The sequence below is a fragment of the Petaurus breviceps genome, unplaced genomic scaffold (assembly GCF_028583685.1).
Source record: "Petaurus breviceps papuanus isolate PSGF00001 unplaced genomic scaffold, PetGlider_PUasm1.0 99, whole genome shotgun sequence".
NCBI lineage: Eukaryota > Metazoa > Chordata > Mammalia > Diprotodontia > Petauridae > Petaurus > Petaurus breviceps.
Genome location: NW_027187465.1, coordinates 22,699,485 through 22,720,695, shown reverse-complemented (window position 1 = coordinate 22,720,695; position 21,211 = coordinate 22,699,485). Strand labels below are relative to the sequence as shown.

The window sequence follows — 21,211 nt, the reverse complement described above, 5'->3', positions numbered from 1 at the left end:
TTTTGTATACCCAGGACCTAACAGTGCGTCTCACACAGAGGCCCTCCGTGAAGGTTTGTGGGACTGAACTGACTCAATGGAGGAGAGGTCCAAGCCCCTTAGGAGGTTTGCTAGCTGAAGCCTACAGGCAAATGGCAATTCTACTAAAGAAATAATTTGTCTAAGTGTCCAAAGCAAAAGAAAGGAAGAATCGAAAGATTTTGAACAAAGAGATAAATTCACTCTTTCAGCCAAAATCAGTTATTCCTTGCAAGGTACCTGCTTTAAATATACACTAATAATTCTAATCCTTAAAAAATATTGGAAAACTGGCATATATCTGGAGTTTTCCTATTAACCAAAATGGAACATTTTCAGACCATGGAGATATTTTTAATATAGTTATCAAATTTCATGAACAAAGTGCTAGTCTAGGGGTCTGGAGGCCCGGAGTTCAAATCAGGCCTCTGACCTATATGTCTCTGAGCAAGGCATTTAACCTTTCTGTGCCTCAGTTTCCTCATCTGTAAAATGGGGATAACAACACCCACCTCACAGAGTTGCTCTGAGGACTAAATGAGATAACAGATGTACAACACTCCACAGACTTTTAATGGGCTCTATAAATGCTAGCTAACTACTTCCAGTACCTAACATTGCTGCTGCTTTGACAACAGGGAGATCAAGCTCTTTCTGTGACACACAGTAGCAGCATGTCTTCCTCTCAGTGCTCCAGGATGACTGTAAGGGACGGTCTTACACTGAGGAAGTTACAGGCCAGACCCATTTGTGGAGAAACATTTCCTAGTTTTTTTCAGAAGTTGCTTACAAATAGATGTACAATTACATCTACTTACAAATAAGTATTCAGATTAAGATCTACACCCAAAGAAATTCCATTTTAAGTATTACACAGAAGCTGGTATTACTACCTGAAGATAATGAAAGCCTACCAAATTAAGGAATTCAAAATGTTTACTCAGCAGAGATTCTGACTACTCAAGAAGAATGTGAATCAAAACCAGCAATACTAGAAGTACTATGTTGTGATTAGCTCAAGAGACAAAGACGCAACAAATAAATGTTATTGCTTAGTAGGTTGAAGAATTTAGAACTGGCAGGGACCTCACGATACCACTTAACCCAACTTGCGTTATTTTAAAAAGGAGGAAAGTGAGTGGGAGAGAGGCTGGCCAGCTGACTTGCTCGAGGTTGCATGGCTGGCCCTTGGGCAGCAAAACTTAGAATTCAAAACTAGGTCTTCAGAAACTGGACTCAGTGCTCTTTCCATCAAACTGCCACTATAATAGCTTAACTGTCAACTATTCTCAACAATATTATTTTTGTTTTCCAACAAATTCTAGAGTTTTAATAAACCTCACTACAAGATTTTTTAAGCCCTTCTAAAAAAAGTTATTCCTGAAATACAAACATCTATCAAATGTAAGGACTTTTGTTACAGTTATAAGAACTTAACAGACTTTTTTCAAATACGGTTGCAGACAGGTGATGTAGTGGATACAGTGCTGGGCCTGGAGTCAGGAAGACCTGAGTTCAAAACTGACCTCAGAACTTACTGTAGGACCTTGGACGAGTCATTTATCTCTGGTTTGCCTCAGTTTCCTCACTTGAAAATGGGATAATATTAATACCTACCTCCAAGGGTTGCTGTGAAATCATATGAGAGAACAACACAGTGCCTGGTATACAGTAGGTGCTATCTAAATGCTAGCTATCATTATTATTGTTGTTGCTTTAAGCCTTAAGAGAAAGTTTCAGGTTTATCCACTTGACTGTGTTCCCTTAGTAAAAGGATCCATGGCAACATATTTTGCGGTAGTCTACTCTTCCCTTGCTAACAATATAGACAGACATAGGTGAGAAGGAGGCCGAGCTCTCTCCACACCTCCCTCTTTCTTATTTCATGATTTAAATGCCATATTTTTCAGTATGTGACACTACTAAAAATTCAAACCAACAACTTTTCAGTGCTCATATCCATTCTTGATTAAAAATGAAGGCAGATATATAAATCAGTAACAATTGAGTTTAATGGATTTTAAGGGATGCGAAATTAAATTACGTCTGTGGGGAGAGACAACAAAGCATACCCCAAACACCTCTGGTTACTGAAGACCATTGAAGTTTAGTCAGTGGCCCAGTATGTACCAAGGGGATAGACTGGGATAAATTCAAGGGGCCTGTCCTGGATATCCTCCATTTTCAATAGCAGAACATGATTGAGATAGTCCTGTTTAAACTTCCTCATTTCCCAGAAGCACTGAGAGTTATTACTATCTAAGCCGCAAAAACGACTTACTACGAAAACACAGGTTTTGTTTGCTTCGTTTAATACTGCTAAACCTTTAACATTTGTCTTAAATCAGAGCAATTCTGATGTCAAATATTAGATTCAGGCAAAGCTGAAGGATCACAATAGCCACAATCAAAAGCAAGAACATTACCTTTAATCTCCAAAACAACCTGATGCCTGAGAAGGCACTCATCCCCCAAACTGTGAGGTCAGCTGGCCCTTCTCAGGAGCGAGGACCCCAGTAAGCCAGGGCTGGCACAGCCTCCATGCCAAGGCTAGCCATGCATGGGAAGTCAGGGATGGCACGGCTAGCATCTAGCCCCACATTCATCAGGTGAGACTTAGCCACATCTAGATATATGAAAAAGGAAATCCCGTAGAAATGAGAGAAGACCTGAGAATCCCAGGCCTGTGTGTGGCTGGTGGTCTGGCCCCAGCAGCTCTCCTTCTTCCCACAACTGGGACCCTGGCAATCTTGCAGGGTGACATGCAGGGAAAGGCCACCTCCTTATGCAGGTCTGTTTTCTCCTTACTCCTTAGTACTTTTGACCATGTAAAAACCAAAATACATTTACCAAACTTATATTATTTTATCTACAGCTTAGCCTGGCAAAGTAGATCTTTGTGTGGATGAGATGGGGCAGATTTGACAATCCTTGCCTAGGTTTTCTGAGGCCATTAAAAACCAATTTCCCATTCAGATCTTTATGATACCCCTTTTATGTGACATTTAGCTCCAGGTGGAATACATATACACACCAGAACATGGCCTCACTCTTTTTCTGGTAACGCCTCTACTGTTGGCCTAATTTTTCATACTACTTTTCAGAAAACACCAAGATTTCCTACGACACAGAGGGCATGTAAAAAATGAACTGACCTTCATTTACACTGAACTTGAAGACACAGTTTATTTGTTATATTAAAGGGCATGGCTTCAGATTTTCTGGCCTAATGCTATTGCTTCTTGATTCACACAGTGGAACAAACTCCATGTGGACATTTCTGCAACTATGTCTTGCTGATGTATCATAAAGTTGTGCTACAGTTCAGATGGTATAAAAAGCCAGTTAGTTAAGACCTGCAGCTACCTTCTGTTACAATCAAATTATAGATGGATACCTTTACAATCCAATTACAGCTCTTACCATTCTGTAAAAACTAGTCATTCACTTTACAGCAAGGTTCTTCTGGGTTCTGTAAATAGCCAATGGACCTTTGTACTAGCTTACAGATTAACTACATGAAAGAGGCTGGAAATCAGAGCATGAAAGCTAAGATCTCTGATGAGCAAAAGAGAAAAAGTATCTCTAGAATTAGAATGTAAATCAGTGGGAAGTAAAACGCTCCCCACTGTAAAAATTCAAATTGAACAAAACTAAAACTATATTCTACATGAGGGAAATATGTAAAAATAATTCCTAAAAATCAAGTTCTTAGTGCCAGTGGTGTAATCTTAAGCAGTCATAGCACAATAAGAATATTCACAAAAATTCATCCCACAATGACTAGTCAGCTATAGTGTTTTCTAAAGCCTTGAGATTTCCAACAGTCAGAGAATGCTATTCTCTACTGAGCCCAGATTTTGACACTCCCTTGATCATCCTGGTTTCTAGGGCTTATTTTTTCTTTTAATCTAATCTAATGAAATGAGGAACTGACATTCCAAACTTAGTACATTTAAGGTGTGACTGAAAAAAACACCTAGGACAGGGATTATGCAACACAAGGCATGACGAAAAGTAACATGACCAATTTAGGGTAACATTTTAGAAACTCTTCTTCTAGAGGTAACAGAGAGGGGTGCTGTGTGGCTCCTCTTCAGCAGTCCCCAATAGTCAAGTGCACCACCCACCCAACACCAGAGGATACAGAGGCTAACAGCCAACCAGTCTCAAAGCTAGCTGCCACTCCTGCCTTGGCTCTGCCTCTTTATGGATGGCAGCACTTTTCTAAGGGCTACAAATTGACTCTCCAATCAGAAGCTTAAGTTCCCTTCCTACTTAGGGAAACATATCTGATCCCCTGCTGTGTTTCCCTACTTACTCAAGCCTCCAAGTACTATTAGAGGAGTTGGAGGGAATTAGCAAAAAAATAAATAAAAGGGAGGGAATGATGAGGGTCAGCATCAACTCTCACTCACCCAGCCACTAGCTTTAATCTTCCTGCCCTGGTAAGTACAGCTGAAACACTGGGAGACACACCTGCCCCTTCTTCACAAAAGACAGGACATCTGAATGGTCTGGGAATCATGCCACTGTAATGTGAATGTAAATTTTAAAGATCTTCCCTGCCCCTAGGCTAAAGTGCACCAGAAGCCTGGGGAGGGAGGCTTGTTTTTCAGTAGATACTTTTTGATTGGCCAGTGGGTCAATAAGGTTGTTACATTCTCTGAGCCAGGAGAAGGCTATATAAGCCCTGATGTGTAGCTTTGTTTTGGGACTCACTTTGAGAAGTGTTCTGTGATTTGATCTGGATTCTGGGAAGCCGTTGTTGAGAGTCCCCCGGCTTTGAAAAACCCAGAATGTGGAAACCCAGATGTTGACTGGGTATGGATGTAATGGTTGGACAGTTTGGAAATCTGTCTACTTGATGTTTCTGTCTTGATAATTATGCCTGTATACTTTGAGGTTCAGGGTGCTGACCTTTTCTCCTGAACAAGGTAAACGATATATGTCTGACTGATTAAAGTAAGCTTGTTAACCCATTTTGAGTTGCTTTCCTTTAACAAAGCAGATCCAAGAACCTGTGGTAGCTGCAAACCCTGAGGACGCTTGGGGTGCTTGCTGCTACAGCCACCTTGTCTGGAAGCCTCCTCCCTGAGGCCTCCAAGCCTGAAGAGGCTCTCCTCACTGCTCCTGTGGGGTGGGCTATGTCAGTGAGGACTGCTTTTGAACACGGGTTGGACTGGATGGCCACTGAGGTCCCATTCTGTGCTCATGCTCCCAAAGTTAGAACCTCCCTGTTAAAATCTAAATACAGTTAAGTGGCTTAGAGGGCCCATGAAGCCTTTCCTCATCACCCTCAGAAATCAATCATCCCCTCCTCTGAACACTCCCTCTCCCTCTTGCAGACAGCACAGGAGGAATGTTGGGAGGGCTCTTACGAACAGTGGCCTTAAGATCTCCAGTATTTACTTTACATCTTCAACTACAAACTTTTGCCATGGATATCAATTTGACTCTCAGAAACAGATAAAAGTGAGCGAAGGCTGGTAAGGTGCATACTGGATAGTATCATTTAAAAAAGTTTCTTTATGGAGGAGATGCCGATAAAAGTAACGAGGACGAACTGGTATAAAATAAATGGCTCTAAAGACAAGTCATTTGACAACAATCTATGAAATGTTTACTAAATACACTGTGCCAAATGCTATAGGAAATATAAAGATGAATTAAAAGGAATAAGACAAGGTTTCTCACCTTCTGGAACTGATGGGGAGAAGATGAGGATGCCCATGGTAAGATAAATAAAATAGCTATAATATACGACAAAATATCAATCGATATTTACTAAGTGCTTACTATATGCCAAGCACTGTGCTAAGCCCTAGGGATATAAAAAAGAGGCAAAAGATAGTCCCTGCCCTCAAGGAAATTATACTCCAAAGGGAGAGACAATATGCAAACAAATATATACAAAATGAGTTTTATACAGGATAATGAGGCGATAATTAAAAGAGGGAAAGCACCAAAATTAAAAAGGGTTAGGGATGGCTTCCTGTAGCAGGTGGAATCTTAGTGGGGACTTAAAGGAAGCCAGGGAGGCCAGCTGGCAGAGATGAGGAGGGAGAGTTTTCTGACAAGAGTCAGCCAGAGAAAATGCCTAGAATTGAGAGATGCAAAGTCTTGTCTGTGCAAGAGGCAGGAGGCTGGTATCACTGGATCAAAAAGGGCATTTCAGCAAATGAGGTACAAGAAACCTGGAAGGTTAAGAGAAGACTAGGTTATAAACATCTTTGAAAGCTTTGGATTTGCTCCTGGAGGTAACAGGGAGCTGAGCTTGGCCTTTTTCAACAGACCATTTCGTAAATTATCTTACTCCCTCTCAGCTTGGGGTGGATGGGACAATGGTAACCAACAACAAAGAGGAGGTAGAGCTTTCTCATTTTGTTTCTGTTTTCTCTGTCAAGGAAAATGATCTTTGGCCTGCAAAGGTCGGGTCTAAAATGGCCAACAAGGAACTGATACCCACATAAATAAGGACATGCTAAGAAAGGCCTTAGCAGTCCTCAATGAATTCAAATCATGTGGTCCAAGAGAATTACATCCTGGGGTAACTGAATGGTTGAGCCATTGGCAAGGACATTGGAAAGACTGGACAGAAAGGTGAGATGCTATAGAAGTGCAGAACAAAATGACAAATGTCTTGGTTTTCAGATAAGGGAAGAGAACAGAGTCTGAAAACTATATGTAACTGAGCTTGACTATGATTCCTGCAGAAATTCTGGAAAAGATCATAAAGAACGTTAAGTGAACATCTAGAAAAGGAAATGGAGATCCCAAAAAGGCAGCACCAAGAGCAGGTTCTGAAAAAAATAGCTTATTTCCTTTTTAGACAGGGTTACTAAACTAGGAGATCAGAGCTGCCACACACACAGTTGACCTAGATTTTAGTCAAGTATTTGGCTCATACTATACGTGTGAAAAAGATGGGGGCAATGTGGACTAAATGATAATACAGTTAAACAGATTCAGAACTGGCTGGACAGCCAAAATTCAAAGACTCACCCTTAAGAGTTCAAGGTTTACTTAGAAACAGGTCTCCAGTGGAGTGCCCCAGGGATCTGTACTTGATTTCATGGTGCTGAGCATCTTTATTAATGACTTGCTTGGAGGCACAGTCATCAAATCTCAAGATGTCACATTAACTAGGAAGGGTGGCTGATATACCGAAAAACAGAGTAAGGATCCCAAAAATTCTTAACAGGCTCGAGCAGAATTGAATACGATGAAATTCAACAGAAAAGGCAACATTTAAAGTCTTACACTTGGGTTAAAACAAGTTAACTTCACAAGTAACAGTTCAGAGAAGCATGGTTTGACAAAATGCAGTTGTTTAGTGGGTTGAAAGTGCCCTGAGGGGTACTACGGTACATTTAGAGGAAAGTACCTTAGAAGTCAGCTAGTTTAACTTCCACATGTCATAAATAAAGAAAACTGAGGCTCAGTGAGTCAGAGGGGGTAAGTCACACCTACGATAAATCAGGTGCTCTGGCCACAAACCTAGCTCCCCCTCCTTCCCTCCCGTACATCCCCATCCACTGACTACATTTATACATCGACCACACTAATTCATGCTTGTTCCCTTACCAAACTTTATTCAGACTTTAGGTTATTCACCATTCCAAGTCAAAACTGCTCTGAAACCTAGCACAATAGCTAATTTAAATGAGACAGTGAAAAGTGACCTGTCACTACCAAATTATGCACAAAAGCTGACATAACAGCTGTGTACATTTTTTAGGTTGATCTTTCTAGCCTTTCAACCAAGTTTGTGACATGATTTAGAGTTTCATAAAAATTACCTTCAAAGGCATTATTTTAAAGTAAGATGTTACAGAGCATGGTGTGCTGACCCTTTTGGAAGAGAAAATTTTTATTTTAGTGTTCTGATGCTGTGAGCTGAGGGATTTCTGCTGCACTTCAGTTATGAGTCATATAGTAGGGAGCAGACTCTAGTAAAAAAAAAAGAGAGAGAGAGAGAGAGAAAGAGAGAAGGCACAAGGCAGGCACCAGACCAAAAAGGATTTCAAATTCATACGTTTACAATTTTTTTTAACTTGGCAGAATTAAAGAAGTGAAATTTACCCTGTGGTGTGGGTGTGTAGGTTATGGGCAAGTCAAGTGATTACATATTGGGTCAAGACCCCAAAAAAGGTAAATAATTCTCCTATTGTGATGTCTTTAAAAAACCTTCAAATGGAGTATAAGAGAAGCCAGGGTTAGTTATAGGTAGGAAGCAGGACCAAAGGGGACAAAGTCCTGCTGGTACTAGTTAAGTTCTGTTTGAGCCAAGGCTAAGTGTGGCCTATGCCAATTTTCCAGGAGCAGGGAGTGGTTCTTCTGTCTCACCACACCCACCTCTAAACCACAGTGCCTGGCTTTTCCCAAAAGAAATTCAGGGAGGACTCCCAGCAGAAGAATGTCAAACACCAAGTTCTCTGGCACACTTTAGTCACTGCATGACTAACAGGCCAAATCACTTCGGGAACAGAAGAAACAAAACAGTTATCTCTTTCTCACAAAAGAAAAGAAACACTTTCACTACCAACAGCTTTTGCTCCAAAGAGGCCAGAAGTCCAGTATGCCCACAGTGAATTAGTTCTTGGTTATCATACAAGCAACAAACACTTTCTTCCTCAAGAACACCCGTTTTCTGGAAATGGAGGGGCGAGGGGTCTCAGGGTTCAAAAGAGCCTTTGACCTGCTGCTCCAGGCCCAGCCCAGAGGAGGAGGGACCAACACTCACTGCTCACCTTCACTTCTTCTACAGCCTCCAGCATCAGTCCAGTTTCCCAAGGGGCTGGGATGCAGGCAGCAGAACATGACCCCTCCCTAGGAAACTGGCTTGGGGCTGAGACTTGTCATCCAAGACAATGGCTAATTCAGGTCTTCAGGCAAACTGGCCTCCCCTTGATTTCTGCCCTTTCCTCCTAGTCTTTGTCCACACTGTTCCCTATGCCCCAACAGCCTCATCTCCCTCTTACTCTGGTCAATTCCTCTCCACATACTGAAGTCCAATTCAAATGGCACCATGGACCTAAGAACTCCCTTAGTCTCCCTGGTCTGTCAGAATCCCTGATCTCACCTGGCACTGTTCTACAACCCCATGCTTGTTAGGCAAGGCAGTTCTGATCTGAGAATAGAGCTTAGCACCCATCCCCAGGAAGCCCTCCCCTCCCAGATTTCCTTCCAGTTATTCTGGACAGATCTCCTATAGACCTATTTACATCTGAGTCCATGGCACCTGGCACAGGGCCTGGCACTCACTTAAGTGTTGCTTACCAAATGCAGCTGGGTGGGGAAGGGGCTATAGCACTGGGCCTAGACTCAGGAGGTCAAATCTAGTCTCCCTTATTGGCTGTACTACCCTGGGCAAGAAACTCACCCTCTAGATGACTCAATTTCCTCAACAGTAAAAAAGGGACGATAATAATCACCTACCTCCAGGACTGTTTTGAGGATCAAGGGAGATGTCTGTAAAGCATCTGGGACATCCCTAGCATGTGGTAGGTACTTAACAAATGCTCATTTCCTTCCTTCTTTCCTGACTGAAGGAGACGCCCCCTCCCTTCACCTTTCTTCTCTTTGTTCTCTGTGTATATCATTCAGCGGGAAGAACCATGACCAGAAGAGTCCTGGGTCTGAAGCCCACATATCTAGAACTTCCTATTGTCAGGATGGGCAAAGCACTTTAGCTCCCTGAGGTTCCTCATCTATACCGTGGGGATAATCACACTGACAGGTCCTAATTCACAGGGTCAAAGTGAAGCTGAAATGAGATAATGCATGCAAAATACTTCGCAAACTTGAAAGTGGAACATAAATGCCAGCCATTAGCATTAGCTGTATAACCATGGGCAAGGCACTTGACTGCTCCCAGCCTCAGTTCCCCCATCTGTAAAATGGGGATTTTTACAGAACTTTTCTGAAAACTCACATTAGAAGCTTACTCCAGAGCTTGTGCAAAGTGCAGTCACTCAGAAGGCAAATATGAATGTCTCCCCCTCCATGTCATTTCGCCCTGACGACTACCACTTGGCAAGGCAGAGAGCTCAGAAGCTGGATGGGGAAGGCAGACAGCACTTACAAGTGCAATGGAAAAAGGCAACTCCTGACAGCACGGTGGAAATGTCACAGAACAGGAACCCAACCGACTCTGGATCGGATTTCTGGGCTCCTCACGTGCCACCACGTCCTCTCGAGGTCTTTCTCCACTAAAGGTCGGCAGGGACACCCTAACTAAAGCCTGGCAGGTTTTCACACTCCGTACCTCGACATTCACAAATCAGCTGGCAGCAGCTGCTCCAGCTCCAGGGTCAAGGGGAATTTTAAAGGGAGGAAGGGAAAGTTACCAAAACCTCTCTCGACTCCCAACTTTTCTAGTGCCCCTGAAACGGAAGGAGATCCCACACCCGACTTCTGGGTCGGGGCCGCAGCCAGGGTGACATCTGAACCCCAGTTCAAAGTCACCGTGTCCTTCACTTGACGAGGAAGTGCTGCAGGTCTTGGAGGCGTCGGGAGGAGGGCACGGCCCCGAGCCCCGCGTCCCCAACCTCTCCTGCGCCCCGGGGCGCACGGGCCGTCGCGGCCGCCGCCCCCCGCGACCCCGGCTCCCCGCGGCCTGACCCGTCACAGGTGCGAGCGGCGCAGGCCCCGGGCACCTGTGGCCCCACGGCCCGGCCCAGGCCTCTCGCCATCGCCGGTCGGGGACTCCTTCGGGGGCGGGGGGTCGGCGACCTTGCGAGGGATGGGCCGGGGGAAGGGCAGCTCTGTCCGGCCCGGCACGCACGTGCCAGGGGGAGGCCCGGCGCGGAGGATGGAGATGGCGCGGGCCGATTGCGGCCGGGGCCCCGACTCACCCAGCACGTCGGCCGAGCGGTGGCGGGCCACGAAGCAGGCGTCGTCCCCGTAGCAGACGCCCTTCTTGAGCAGGCCCTTGCGGAAGTCCTTGCCGAAGCCGCAGCCGGCCGTCACCAGCCCGTAGTCGCCTCCGCCGCCGGCTCCCCCGCCACCGCCCGCCCGGGGGTCGGTCTGCGAGAGGCCGCCCAGCACGGCCCGGGCCACCAGGCGGCCGTACGACAGGACCGAGAACATCGCCGCTGCGGCCGCTGCCACAGCCGCCCCGAGGCGGGGGCCCCGCAGGGGAAGCCCCGCGCCGGCTGCTCGCTGCAGTTGCTGCTGCTGCCGCCGCCGCCGCTGCTGCCGCAGCTCCTCGGCCGGGGCCGCCACTGCCGCCGGGGCGCCCGCCCGCTCCTCCTCCGGGGAGCGCCGAGTCCCAGCCGAGAGCGCCCGCGGAGCCAGAGCCGGAGCTGGAGCCAGAGCAGGGTCAGAGCCCGGGCTGCCTCCACCTCTGCTCGACCTCAGCTCCAGCGGCCTCCGCCGCGGCGGCCGCCATCTTCCGCTCCACTAAGCGTGTTCCGGGGCCAGCCGGCAGCACCGCCTACTCCCCGGCCGCGGCCCCGGCCCCGCCCCCCGCCGCCGCCAACCGCCGGCGGCCAACCGCCAACGGCCGCGGCCCAGGCCTCGCCCCTGCCTCGCGCCCGCGCGCCGCCCCCACACGCCGCTACCGGTCTGGGAGTAGGCCCCGCCCCTTCCCGCCCTTTCTCCCCGGATTCTTTCATTAGTAAGCTCCGCCCCTTTTCGCCTTTCACCCTCACCTCCTTTCTCTCCCGGTTTGCACTAAGTAAAATACGCCCCGCCCCCTCAGTCAGTTCCCTCCCTCCCCATTTCGAACGAATAGTAAGCCCCACCCCCTTCGCTTTCCCTTCTTCCTTCCTCCTCCAGTGAGCCCTGCCTCTTCTATGCTTCCCCCACTTCTTTCACTCTTTCCACCTCTCGAATAGGAAGCCCCGCCCTCAGTTATCTTCTCTCTTTTTCCCTCCTCTCCCGATTCGGGGACCAACTCTTAAAGTATACCTCTCCTTAGTCAAATACATAGGCTCTGCCCTTTCCTCACAGATTCCACCAATTGCAATTCACTTCATCCCCCCTCCCACTTTCTGCCAAGGCGTAGGCTCCGCCTCCACCCCGCCCCCCCCCCTTTCATGGTTTTTGCCTCTCTTGTCTTTCGCTCGCTCTGGCCCTTCATCCGTCAGCCTTCACTCTAGACGCAGACTCTGCCCCCTCCCCGCTTCTCCCTCTCTCTGCTCCCTCCTCCCCCACTCTCTAGGGCTCCGGCTCCGCCCCTACCCGTCACACCCCCGCGCCGGCGCTGGCCCCGCCCCGCCCCATGCCGGGCCCGGTTACCCGGGATCCCTCTAGTGGAGCCCGCCCCAAGGACAAGAGCCTTTCTCCAAACCTGGAGCCTGGCCGTCGCGCTGCCCTCTGGGAGGTGTAGTCCTGGTTCCCCGCCTCCCATCTCCGTCCCTGCCGGGGAGCAACGCCGCGGAGCTTCATTCTCATTGGATCCGCGCTGCCCAAGGGCTGGAGGGCCGCCGCGGTGTCCGGGAACTCGGGGCCTGGGGGACACTGTCCCCATTTCGCAGATGGGGAGTAGAGGCCCCGAGAGGTGCCGCGACATGGCCACCCCACTGTCCGAGGCGGGAGCGGACCTTTGGGCTCCCTGACCACAGCCTAGCGGTGCCTCTCAGCCGATTTGCTCATCTGTAAAATGGGCATGAAGCGCAAAACGATGTCGCAGCCCTGACTGCACGAGGTTGTCGTGAGCCTCGGACGGGGTGATGTGTGCAAAGTGCCCTGTGACCCCGAAAATGAGCGATACCAACGTCAGTGATCATGCCCCAATCTTGGCTGGCCAAAGAAACAAACCTTAAATGCCTGCTGGTTAATACTGAACACTTATTAAAAGCCTACTTGTGCTAAACCCTTCACAAATGTTATCTCATTTGATCCTCTCAACAGCCCTGGCAGGTAGTGGCTATTATCCTCATTTTACAGATGAGGACACTGAGGCAGATAGAGAAGTGACTTGCCCAAGGTCACATAGCTGGCAAGTGTGCGAGGCTAGATTTGAACTCCAGTCTCCCTGACTCCAGGCAGAGAGATCTAGTCCCTGAGCTATCTACCCGGCAAACACGTGCCTGTCTGTTCCTTTGATGGTTATGGTGGCCTCCTCATTTCTACCTATGGAAAGCCAGCTCAGGTATAGTGTCCTCGATTAAGCTTTTGGTGCTGCACACCCATCTCCTCTCCCTCCAATCGCAAAGTTATCTCTTTCTCCTCAAATATTCCCAGAGCACTTTTCCCTGGCTTCCTCCTTTGTTCCCATCACCTCCTCCCCCTGCTCTATTTATCTCTGTATGTATCTTATTTCTTCCCAGTAGACTATATGCCCCTTGAGGGCAGGAACTGGAGAATCTTGGCCAGCATTTTGCAAAGACTGAGAACATAATGTTGGCTGAATTGAATTTCCTTCCGAGCTCTAACAGTAGCAATGTCTCCCTGTGGCCATCCTGTGGAATACTCTTTGTCCTAGAACCTCAGGCAGCTAAGAGCCGGTTCATCTGGTATTTTAAACTGTATACAGATAATGAAACAGGCACAGGAAGGTCATGTGGTTATGGAGGCCAGGTTTTCCAGAAAAAAGAGAATCCTGCATTGAACCATATCTCCAGACAGCCTTACTCTGTAAATCATTCAAGTCTGTCTCTGAAGGACCTAGTAGGTAGAAGACCCAACAGGTTGAACCTGGAGTCTCAAAACTGGCTTCTGTTCCCACCTCAAGGACCCCCCAGGGGTTTGGTCATGGGCAAGTCACCTAATTCCCCTGAGTCTTAGTTTCCTAATCTGCAAAGTGGGGATATAAAGGCTCATCTCCCCTCCTCTGTTCAGGCCTTTGTCACCTCCTGCCTGGATCATGGTCTCTAAGGCCTCTCACCTATGCGTCTTTGGTTGTAATGAGCTCACAGGAGAGGACTCTTATTATCGCCTTCGGAACTTTCAAGCGCTTACTAGACAAATGTCAGTCAGCCTTGCCAGTCGACCAAACAGGGCTTTCCCAAACTTTGTCTTGGCTGCTCAAACTAGCCCAGGGCACCAAAGAGAGGTGAAAACAAATTCCCTTTTGCCACCCCCCCCCCCACCTTTGTAAAAGCTGCAAGCTCTGCCTGCCTGAGCAGAGAGGGTGGGGTAAGAGAGTTCTCAGCACTTGGTTCCTTATTTCGTTTTTGCAGCTGCTACAAAACAAGTTCCCGCAAAGTCGGACACACATGAGCAATACAATAGTCTTGTTGTTGGAAATGTCTTGTTATCAGTCAAGGGATTTAAATTAGCTAGATATATAGAATCCAATTTCGAAGAGAGAATTCCTAATCCAGTGAACACATGCAGATGGCCCAAAAGATTTGTAGATACACACATCATGGAATATGTAAATCCCTGGCGCTTTTTGTTCTGTCTCTGTCCCCAGCGCCCAACCCCCAGCACCATGATTTGTACTTTGTTGTTGTTGTTTAGTTGTACAGATGTTATGTCTGACTCTCCGTGACCCCATTTGGGGTTTTCTTGGCAAAGATATGGGAGTGGGTTGCCATTTCCTTCTACAGATGAGGAAACTGAGGCAACCAGGGTAAATTGACTTGCTCAGGGTCACCCAGCTCGGAAGTGTCTGAGGTTGGATTTGAAGTCAGGTCCTCCTGACTCCAGGCCCAGGACTCTGTCCACTGAGCTACCCAGCTGCCCAATTGGTACTTATGTGGCATTTAAAATGCCTATTAGATTGGATTATATCGTATTCCCATCCCATTTTCCCCTTTATGTCTTTGTTTTATAGAAGCAACATCGTTTAGTGTAAAGGAGACTGTCTTTGGAGTCAAATCACTTGTTTCCACAGCCTGGCTCAGTCACCTTGACCTGTATAACACTGGGCAAATCACTTCTTCCTTTTCTGCACCTGTTTCTTCATCTGAAAAATGTGGGGGTGAGCTCCTTTTGTCTTTGTCCCAGCAGCACTAGCAGGCAGAAAATGATCCCCTGGGAACTTGCCATAAGACAAAACACCATTTTGCAAATTGAAAGGATTGTTAGGGACTGGCCAATGTAAAACTGGCCATGCAAACCCTTATCCAAAGCTTCTGCCTGTGTTCTGTAGAGGTGGGGTGGGTGGGAAAGAGGTACCATCTGAGCTTCTGTATCTGGTCACCCAGCTGCCCCATCTAGTAATTCTGGGCAGCTGTGGTTTGGGTGAGAAAAATCACCATCTTGGGTGGCTTCAATGACCAAGTTAGAGCGTGGGAGTTTCTGGGGACTGATTGGAATATCAGTCAAGAGCGTGAAGCTGGAGAACTCAGCTGAGGAGAGGCTTCCCCATCACCACACAGGGGGTCTTGGGAAGGTGTGGGGAGGGCCCCTTGGAGACCGTGTACGTGAAAATAGCATTTCTCCCTTCTTTCCTAGCTCCCCAGCCTGTCACCCTCCCCAGCCTTTGTGTACCACTTCCTTTCCTCCTGGGATATTCATTCTCCTGAATGATCCATGAGGCTTTGGAATATGGAACACACAAAAGGGGATATTGTTGGGGGACCAGAATAGAGGGTTGGATTTTTTAGGTAAGATGGCACATTGAAATGTAGAGGGCCCCCCAGAAGGGATGGCTGAGGTAGAGAAGTAGCTGAGGTAGATTAGGGGAGGGCCAGAGCCTAAATGAGCCTCTCATGGCCCTCCAGCTAGATGGGTCCCTTTCTTTCCTCTTCATCCCTCCTCCCCTGCCCCTCCTTTTTTTACCCACACATCCTGGGGTCCTAACCTTTTCAGCCAGAATCCATAAGGTAGAGAGGACAGTGGTTGAGGGTGGGTGGGACTATGGAGGGTGTGATTCTGAGAAGGAGGATGTTGAGTGCTTTGGGCATTTGTAGAATTACAGTTACTTTGCCTTATTTGATTCCATTTTTTTAAAAGGCAAATAAAAGTAAGAGGGTTGTACTAGATTACTCCTAAGGTCCCTTCCAGTTGTAAATCTAAGGGGAAAAAAATGCCTTTATTTTCGAAAGAGTTGCTAATCCAAATAAGGTAATGCCCTTTGGATGAATGATTTTTTCCCCCTGAGCTGCCCGGAATGGGAGAGGAGCCAAAGAGGAGGTGCAGTCCTGATGATTCCCTTTGGACGATCGTTCCTCTTTCTGCCAGGTATGTGAAAGTTCACTCCTTCAAATTAGGGAACACGCACACACCCCTTCCCTCCCTTCCCTGCAAGGCCTAGGCGTGCTGTCAAGCCATACTGCCCCAAGGACAAACTGCTTTTAAATAGCATCACCAGCTCGGCTTTTGGCTACCTCTACATTTTCCAAGTATTTTTTTTTTTCATCTTCAGAACATGTTTTAGCTATTTTCGACCTTGCTGGAGAAAGCCTGACTCCCAGGATGAGCCAGGTCCACAGAGATATCAAATGGGGACCCTCTGTCTCCCTCCCCTCCCCCCAACCGAAGCCTGCAGTGCTCCCCAGTGGGACCTGAACCGGATTAAACCGTGACTGGGGAGTATTTAACAAAATGATTAAAAATACAATAGAACAGAAATACTGTTAACATGTGGTTTTCTAAGTCATCCTGTGGCCTGCAGGGATCCTCATACTCAGGTTTAGTGGCACCTATTTCTGTTTTGAGTTTGACACCTCTGAGTCAGGGCACAAGCTTTGTAAAATAACATTGGCCCGGATGATTCTAATGGCCCTGCTTGGTCTTAACTTATGATCCCATGCAAGTATAAAGCTTTAAGTCTCTGCTGGGCTTGGTTGATATTTCCATCAATCAAATAATAATAGCCAGCATTTATATAGCACTTGAAGGTTGCAAAGCTCCAATGTGATTCCCACAGTAACTCAGAGAGCTAAGTGCTATGAGAGGCAGAGAGATGTTAAGTGATTTGCCTAGGGTCACACAGCTAGTCTGAGGCCATGTTTGCTCATCTTCCTGATTTCAAGACCAAATTTCAATACACTGTGACACTCAGCTATCTCTAGGGGGGCCTTGTCATAATAATAACTGACATTTCTATGGTGCCTTAAGGTTTACAAAGCATTAATTATCTCATTTTCTCCTTATAACAATCTTATGAGGCAGACAGGCCAGGGTTATTATATCCATTTTATAGAGGAAACTGATACTTCAACAGGGGTGGCATGGTTTAATACAGCGGCTCTTAAACTGGGGGATATAGACTGCCATGGGCTCCATGGATAAATTTCACAAGGACCATGAACTCAACTGGTAAAAAAAATTACATTTCTACTTTCATTGACCTCTATCTGGAATTTGGTATATCTTTTTTTTTTTTTGCCTTTTGGAGGGCAGTTGGGGTTAAGTAACTTGCCCAAGGTTACATGGCTAATTTTTTGTGTGGGGTGTTAAGTGTCTGAGGCCAGAACCGAACTTGGGTCCTCCAGACTCTGGGGCCGGTGCTTTACTCACTACACCACCTAGCCACCCCAAATTTGCTATATCTTTCAACTAAAAAGAAACCTTTCTGAATCAGTATTACTAATTCTACTGCCCTCATACTATTCATTATTTCCTGTTGATCCTATATAGAGTTTGTTTATACATATTTGTTTGCATGTTGTCTCCCCATTAGATTGGAAGCTCCTGGAGGGCAGGAACTATCTTTTGCTTTTTTTTTTTTTTATCCTTTCTTATTGTTTCTCCTTTGTTCTCTAAGAGAACTAATGACATCAGGGAGGCGATGCCACGACATGCAAGTGAATTGGAGTTAAGTGAGGGAGGGCTGTGCAGATTCACCAGCCTCATTTTCTCCTCTGGAGCCATGTGTGTCCCGTGGCCAGATATAGATCAGAATGACTGGAGATGGCCCCATTCAGTGGGAGCCCTTGGTGTTTTTGAGCTAAGGTCTTTAACATGTCTCAGTTTGAGGCAGGCCCATTCAGTGGGCATCCCTAGCACTTAGAACAAATGCCTGGTACATAGTAGGAGCTTAATAAATTATTTACTGATTCACTGGATTACCAAAGGGGTCCCTAAAACAAAGAGGATTGAGAAATGCTAGATTGTGATGTCCTGGATTTGTAGTTCAAGGACCTGGGTTCAAGTTCTATCTCTGCTTCTTGCTACCTATGTGACCAGGGTCAAGGTGGCACAATCAATAGCATGCTGGGCTTAAAATCAGGAAGACCTAGGTTCAAATCCAGCCTCCAATAATGATTTTTTGACCTTGGGCAAGTCACTTAGGCTCTGTTTGCAGATATTTGCATACATTATTTCCTTTGAGACTTCCAACAATCCTGAGAGGTAGGTAGGTGTTACAGGTTTTATCTTTATTTGACAGATTTTAATGAGGTTCAGACAAATGAATGACCTGTCCAAGGTCACACAAGCTATTAAGTGTCAGAGGTGGAATGCATACCCATCTTTTGGACTCCAAGCCCATCACTCTCACTCTGAACTGTTTCCCAAATTCTCTTTAACCAAAAATCTTTATCTCTTTGTGTGTCCCTTGGCAGTATGGGGAGGTTTATAGACCCCTTCTTAGAATCATGTTTTTAAATGCATAAAAATAAAATACATAAGGTTACAAAGGAAATAAATTATATTGACATCCAGCTATAAATTTTTTTTTAAAGCAAGTTCAGAGTTCAGGTTAAGAACCCCTGCTTAATCATTTATTTCAAAGTACATAGGCTCAGAGATTCAAGGGACCTGAGAGGTTCTTTTACAGAAGAGGCCCAGAGAGGTTAAATACTTGCTCAAGGTCCCATAGTCAATTAACAATGTCATGGACTTCAGTGGTCTCTACTCTCAAGATAAAGGTTGCCTGTGTGGACAATGCATCAGACCAGCAGCAGAGCCAAGGGCAGGGTCTTAAGCAACAAATTTCTGCACTCTCATAAGATCTCCTGGCTTTGACATTTTGCAGGACACTCCAGAGACCTACGGGTTTTCTTTCCTCCTTCTGTTACATTCCATGCAGTTCAGGGATTCCAGGGAGGTCAGCTGTCACTCTTCTAGCAGAACAAGTGGGGAAAATGCTATCACGATCCATCCACCTCTGTTATTTTTGTTCTCTGTGTTCCTAGAGGCGTCTCAATGCCTATGATCAGTCAGATCACCTCTGATCTCTCTTGGCCTCTTTAGGGACACAGAGTTAATTGGCTTTTATAGTAAGATCTGTGACCTGAATATCTCAGGGTCACCCGGGAACTCTGGCAGGCCAGTCCCAGCTTGAATCTGGGATTCCTTCCAACTCCATGCTTCATTTAAGAGTCACGAGATTTTTCAGCTGAAGGGGACCTTGGAAATCACCTAGACCCACCTGTTCCCCCCAGTATCCTTTCCAATCTTACAAATAAGGAAACTTATACCCTGAGAGATTATGTGATTTACCCAAGGTTGTACAGATAGCTAGCTAATGGTAGCACCCCAATGAGAATCTCGGCCACCAGACTCCCAGTCCAGTGATCTTCTCCTACAATACTACAGGCCATCCTTTTGAAGCATTTGGTACATGAGGGTAGGGCAACAGAGAGATCATGTTTTATCTCAATGTTTTAACAGGCTGATCCTGGGTTTAGAAAAGTGCTATGTCCACAGCAAATATTGAGGCAGTGTGACAGAGTGGAGATTTGCTGTGGTCCTGAAGTACTTGAGGACTGAGGAGACCTAAGTAAGAGATTCCAACCATAAAAATCATATATCTTTGTGGTTAAAAAACAAACCCGAGGGGTGGCTAGGTGGGGCAGTGAATAGAGCACTGGCCCTGGAGTCAGGAGGACCTGAGTTCAAATCCAGCCTCAGACACTTAACACAAAACTAGCCATAAGACCTTGGGCAAATCACTTAACCCCAATGGCCCTGCCTCCCCTCCAAAAGGGAAAAAAACAAAACAAAACAAAAAGCTAACATATAGGTGCTGGGCACTGCGCTAAGCAATTTACAATTGTCATCTCATTTGATCCTGCCAACTCTAGGAGGTAGGTACTATTATTAGCCCTATTTTATATATAGGGAAACCGAGGAAACTAGGGATCAAGTGATTTGTCTGAAGTCACACATCTAGTATCTGAGGTTGAATTTGAACTCGGGTTTTTCCAACTTCAGGCCCAGGGCTCTACCCACATAGTACTACCATCTGCCCAGGAAGAAATGGGTTTAAATCTAACCCCCAAGACTCATAAGCTATATGACTCTGGGCAAGGTCACATAAGCTCTTTGGGTCTCAGTTTCCTCATCTATAAAATGAGAGGTTTGGAGTGGATGACCCAAAGGTCCTTCACCGCTCTAAACCTATGATGGTGCATCAGCTTTTATTTTTTTGTACTCTGTAACTGACCAAACCCTCAAATTGACTGTAGCTGTGATGTGAGGATCAGTGAATAATTGAAGCTGTAGCCACTGTGCAATCTAGCTGCCTCTTGAGGTTGCTGCTAAAGGAAGGAAACAGGAGAGAGACAAAGGCAGCCAGGAACCCAAGCACAGACCCAGCTAGTGAGTCTCCGTTCCATGGGAGAAGCCTTTGTCCCTGCTACCATGCCACTGGGCTAGGGAAGGGCCCGTCTTCTCCATCCCTTGTCAATTCCAGGACTACACCCAGGAGGAATGGCAACCAGAAGCCTCCAGCTTCTCTGTTTCAATAATCAATTAGCAGCCTCTTCTCAGATGAATCACACATGGCTGGAAGCTGGCTACCCAGAGCTCCCTCCCACATGGTCTATGAGAAGCAAGCAGAGAGCCTCGGAGCTTTTTGGGGCAGGTGGGGAAGGGATCCATTCCATCCTCTTTCTATCATGCAATTCCTCGGCAATGGCTTTAATACTGTTCTTCAGATTTCCTCTTTGGTTATATCTTGAATCCTGGCCACACCATTGTACCTCTCTCCATTGCCTTCTATGTATGCCCATTTTAAAAACAGTATTTTATTTTCCCCCATTTTTTAAATTCTTTGGAGGTAATAGTGTTCTATATCTTACTGACATACAGGAGCATCAGTAAACTTGTTAGTATTGGGGGGGGAAAAGGGTCTTTCCTTTCTTGGGAAGCTTAGAGTTAGTAGAGGGCCATCTCCAGTCATCCTGATCCCACTGGGCCCAGATGGCTCCAGAGGAGAAAGTAAGGCTGGTGACCTTGCACAGCCCTCCCTCACTTAAATCCAATTCACTGACAAGTCATGGCATCACCTTCCTGATGCCATGGTCTTCAAGAATGAAGGCCAAACAACAACCATAACAACAGTTAGAGAAAGAAAGAAAGGAAGGAAGGAAGGAAGGAAGGAAGGAAGGAAGGAAGGAAG

At 46.4% G+C, this 21,211-nt stretch overlaps 1 protein-coding gene across 1 annotated transcript in view; it reads right to left on the bottom strand.

Annotated features, from left to right (window-relative positions):
- The window catches only part of PPTC7 (protein phosphatase targeting COQ7), a 37,504-nt gene extending 26,077 nt beyond the window's left edge, over nt 1-11,427 (bottom strand). The window contains exon 1 of the mRNA XM_069081412.1: nt 10,878-11,427. Coding sequence (XP_068937513.1) covers nt 10,878-11,112 — 235 coding nt within the window. The 5' untranslated portion in view covers nt 11,113-11,427. The remainder of the gene's footprint in view (nt 1-10,877) is intronic.
- Between the last annotated feature and the right edge of the window lie 9,784 nt (nt 11,428-21,211).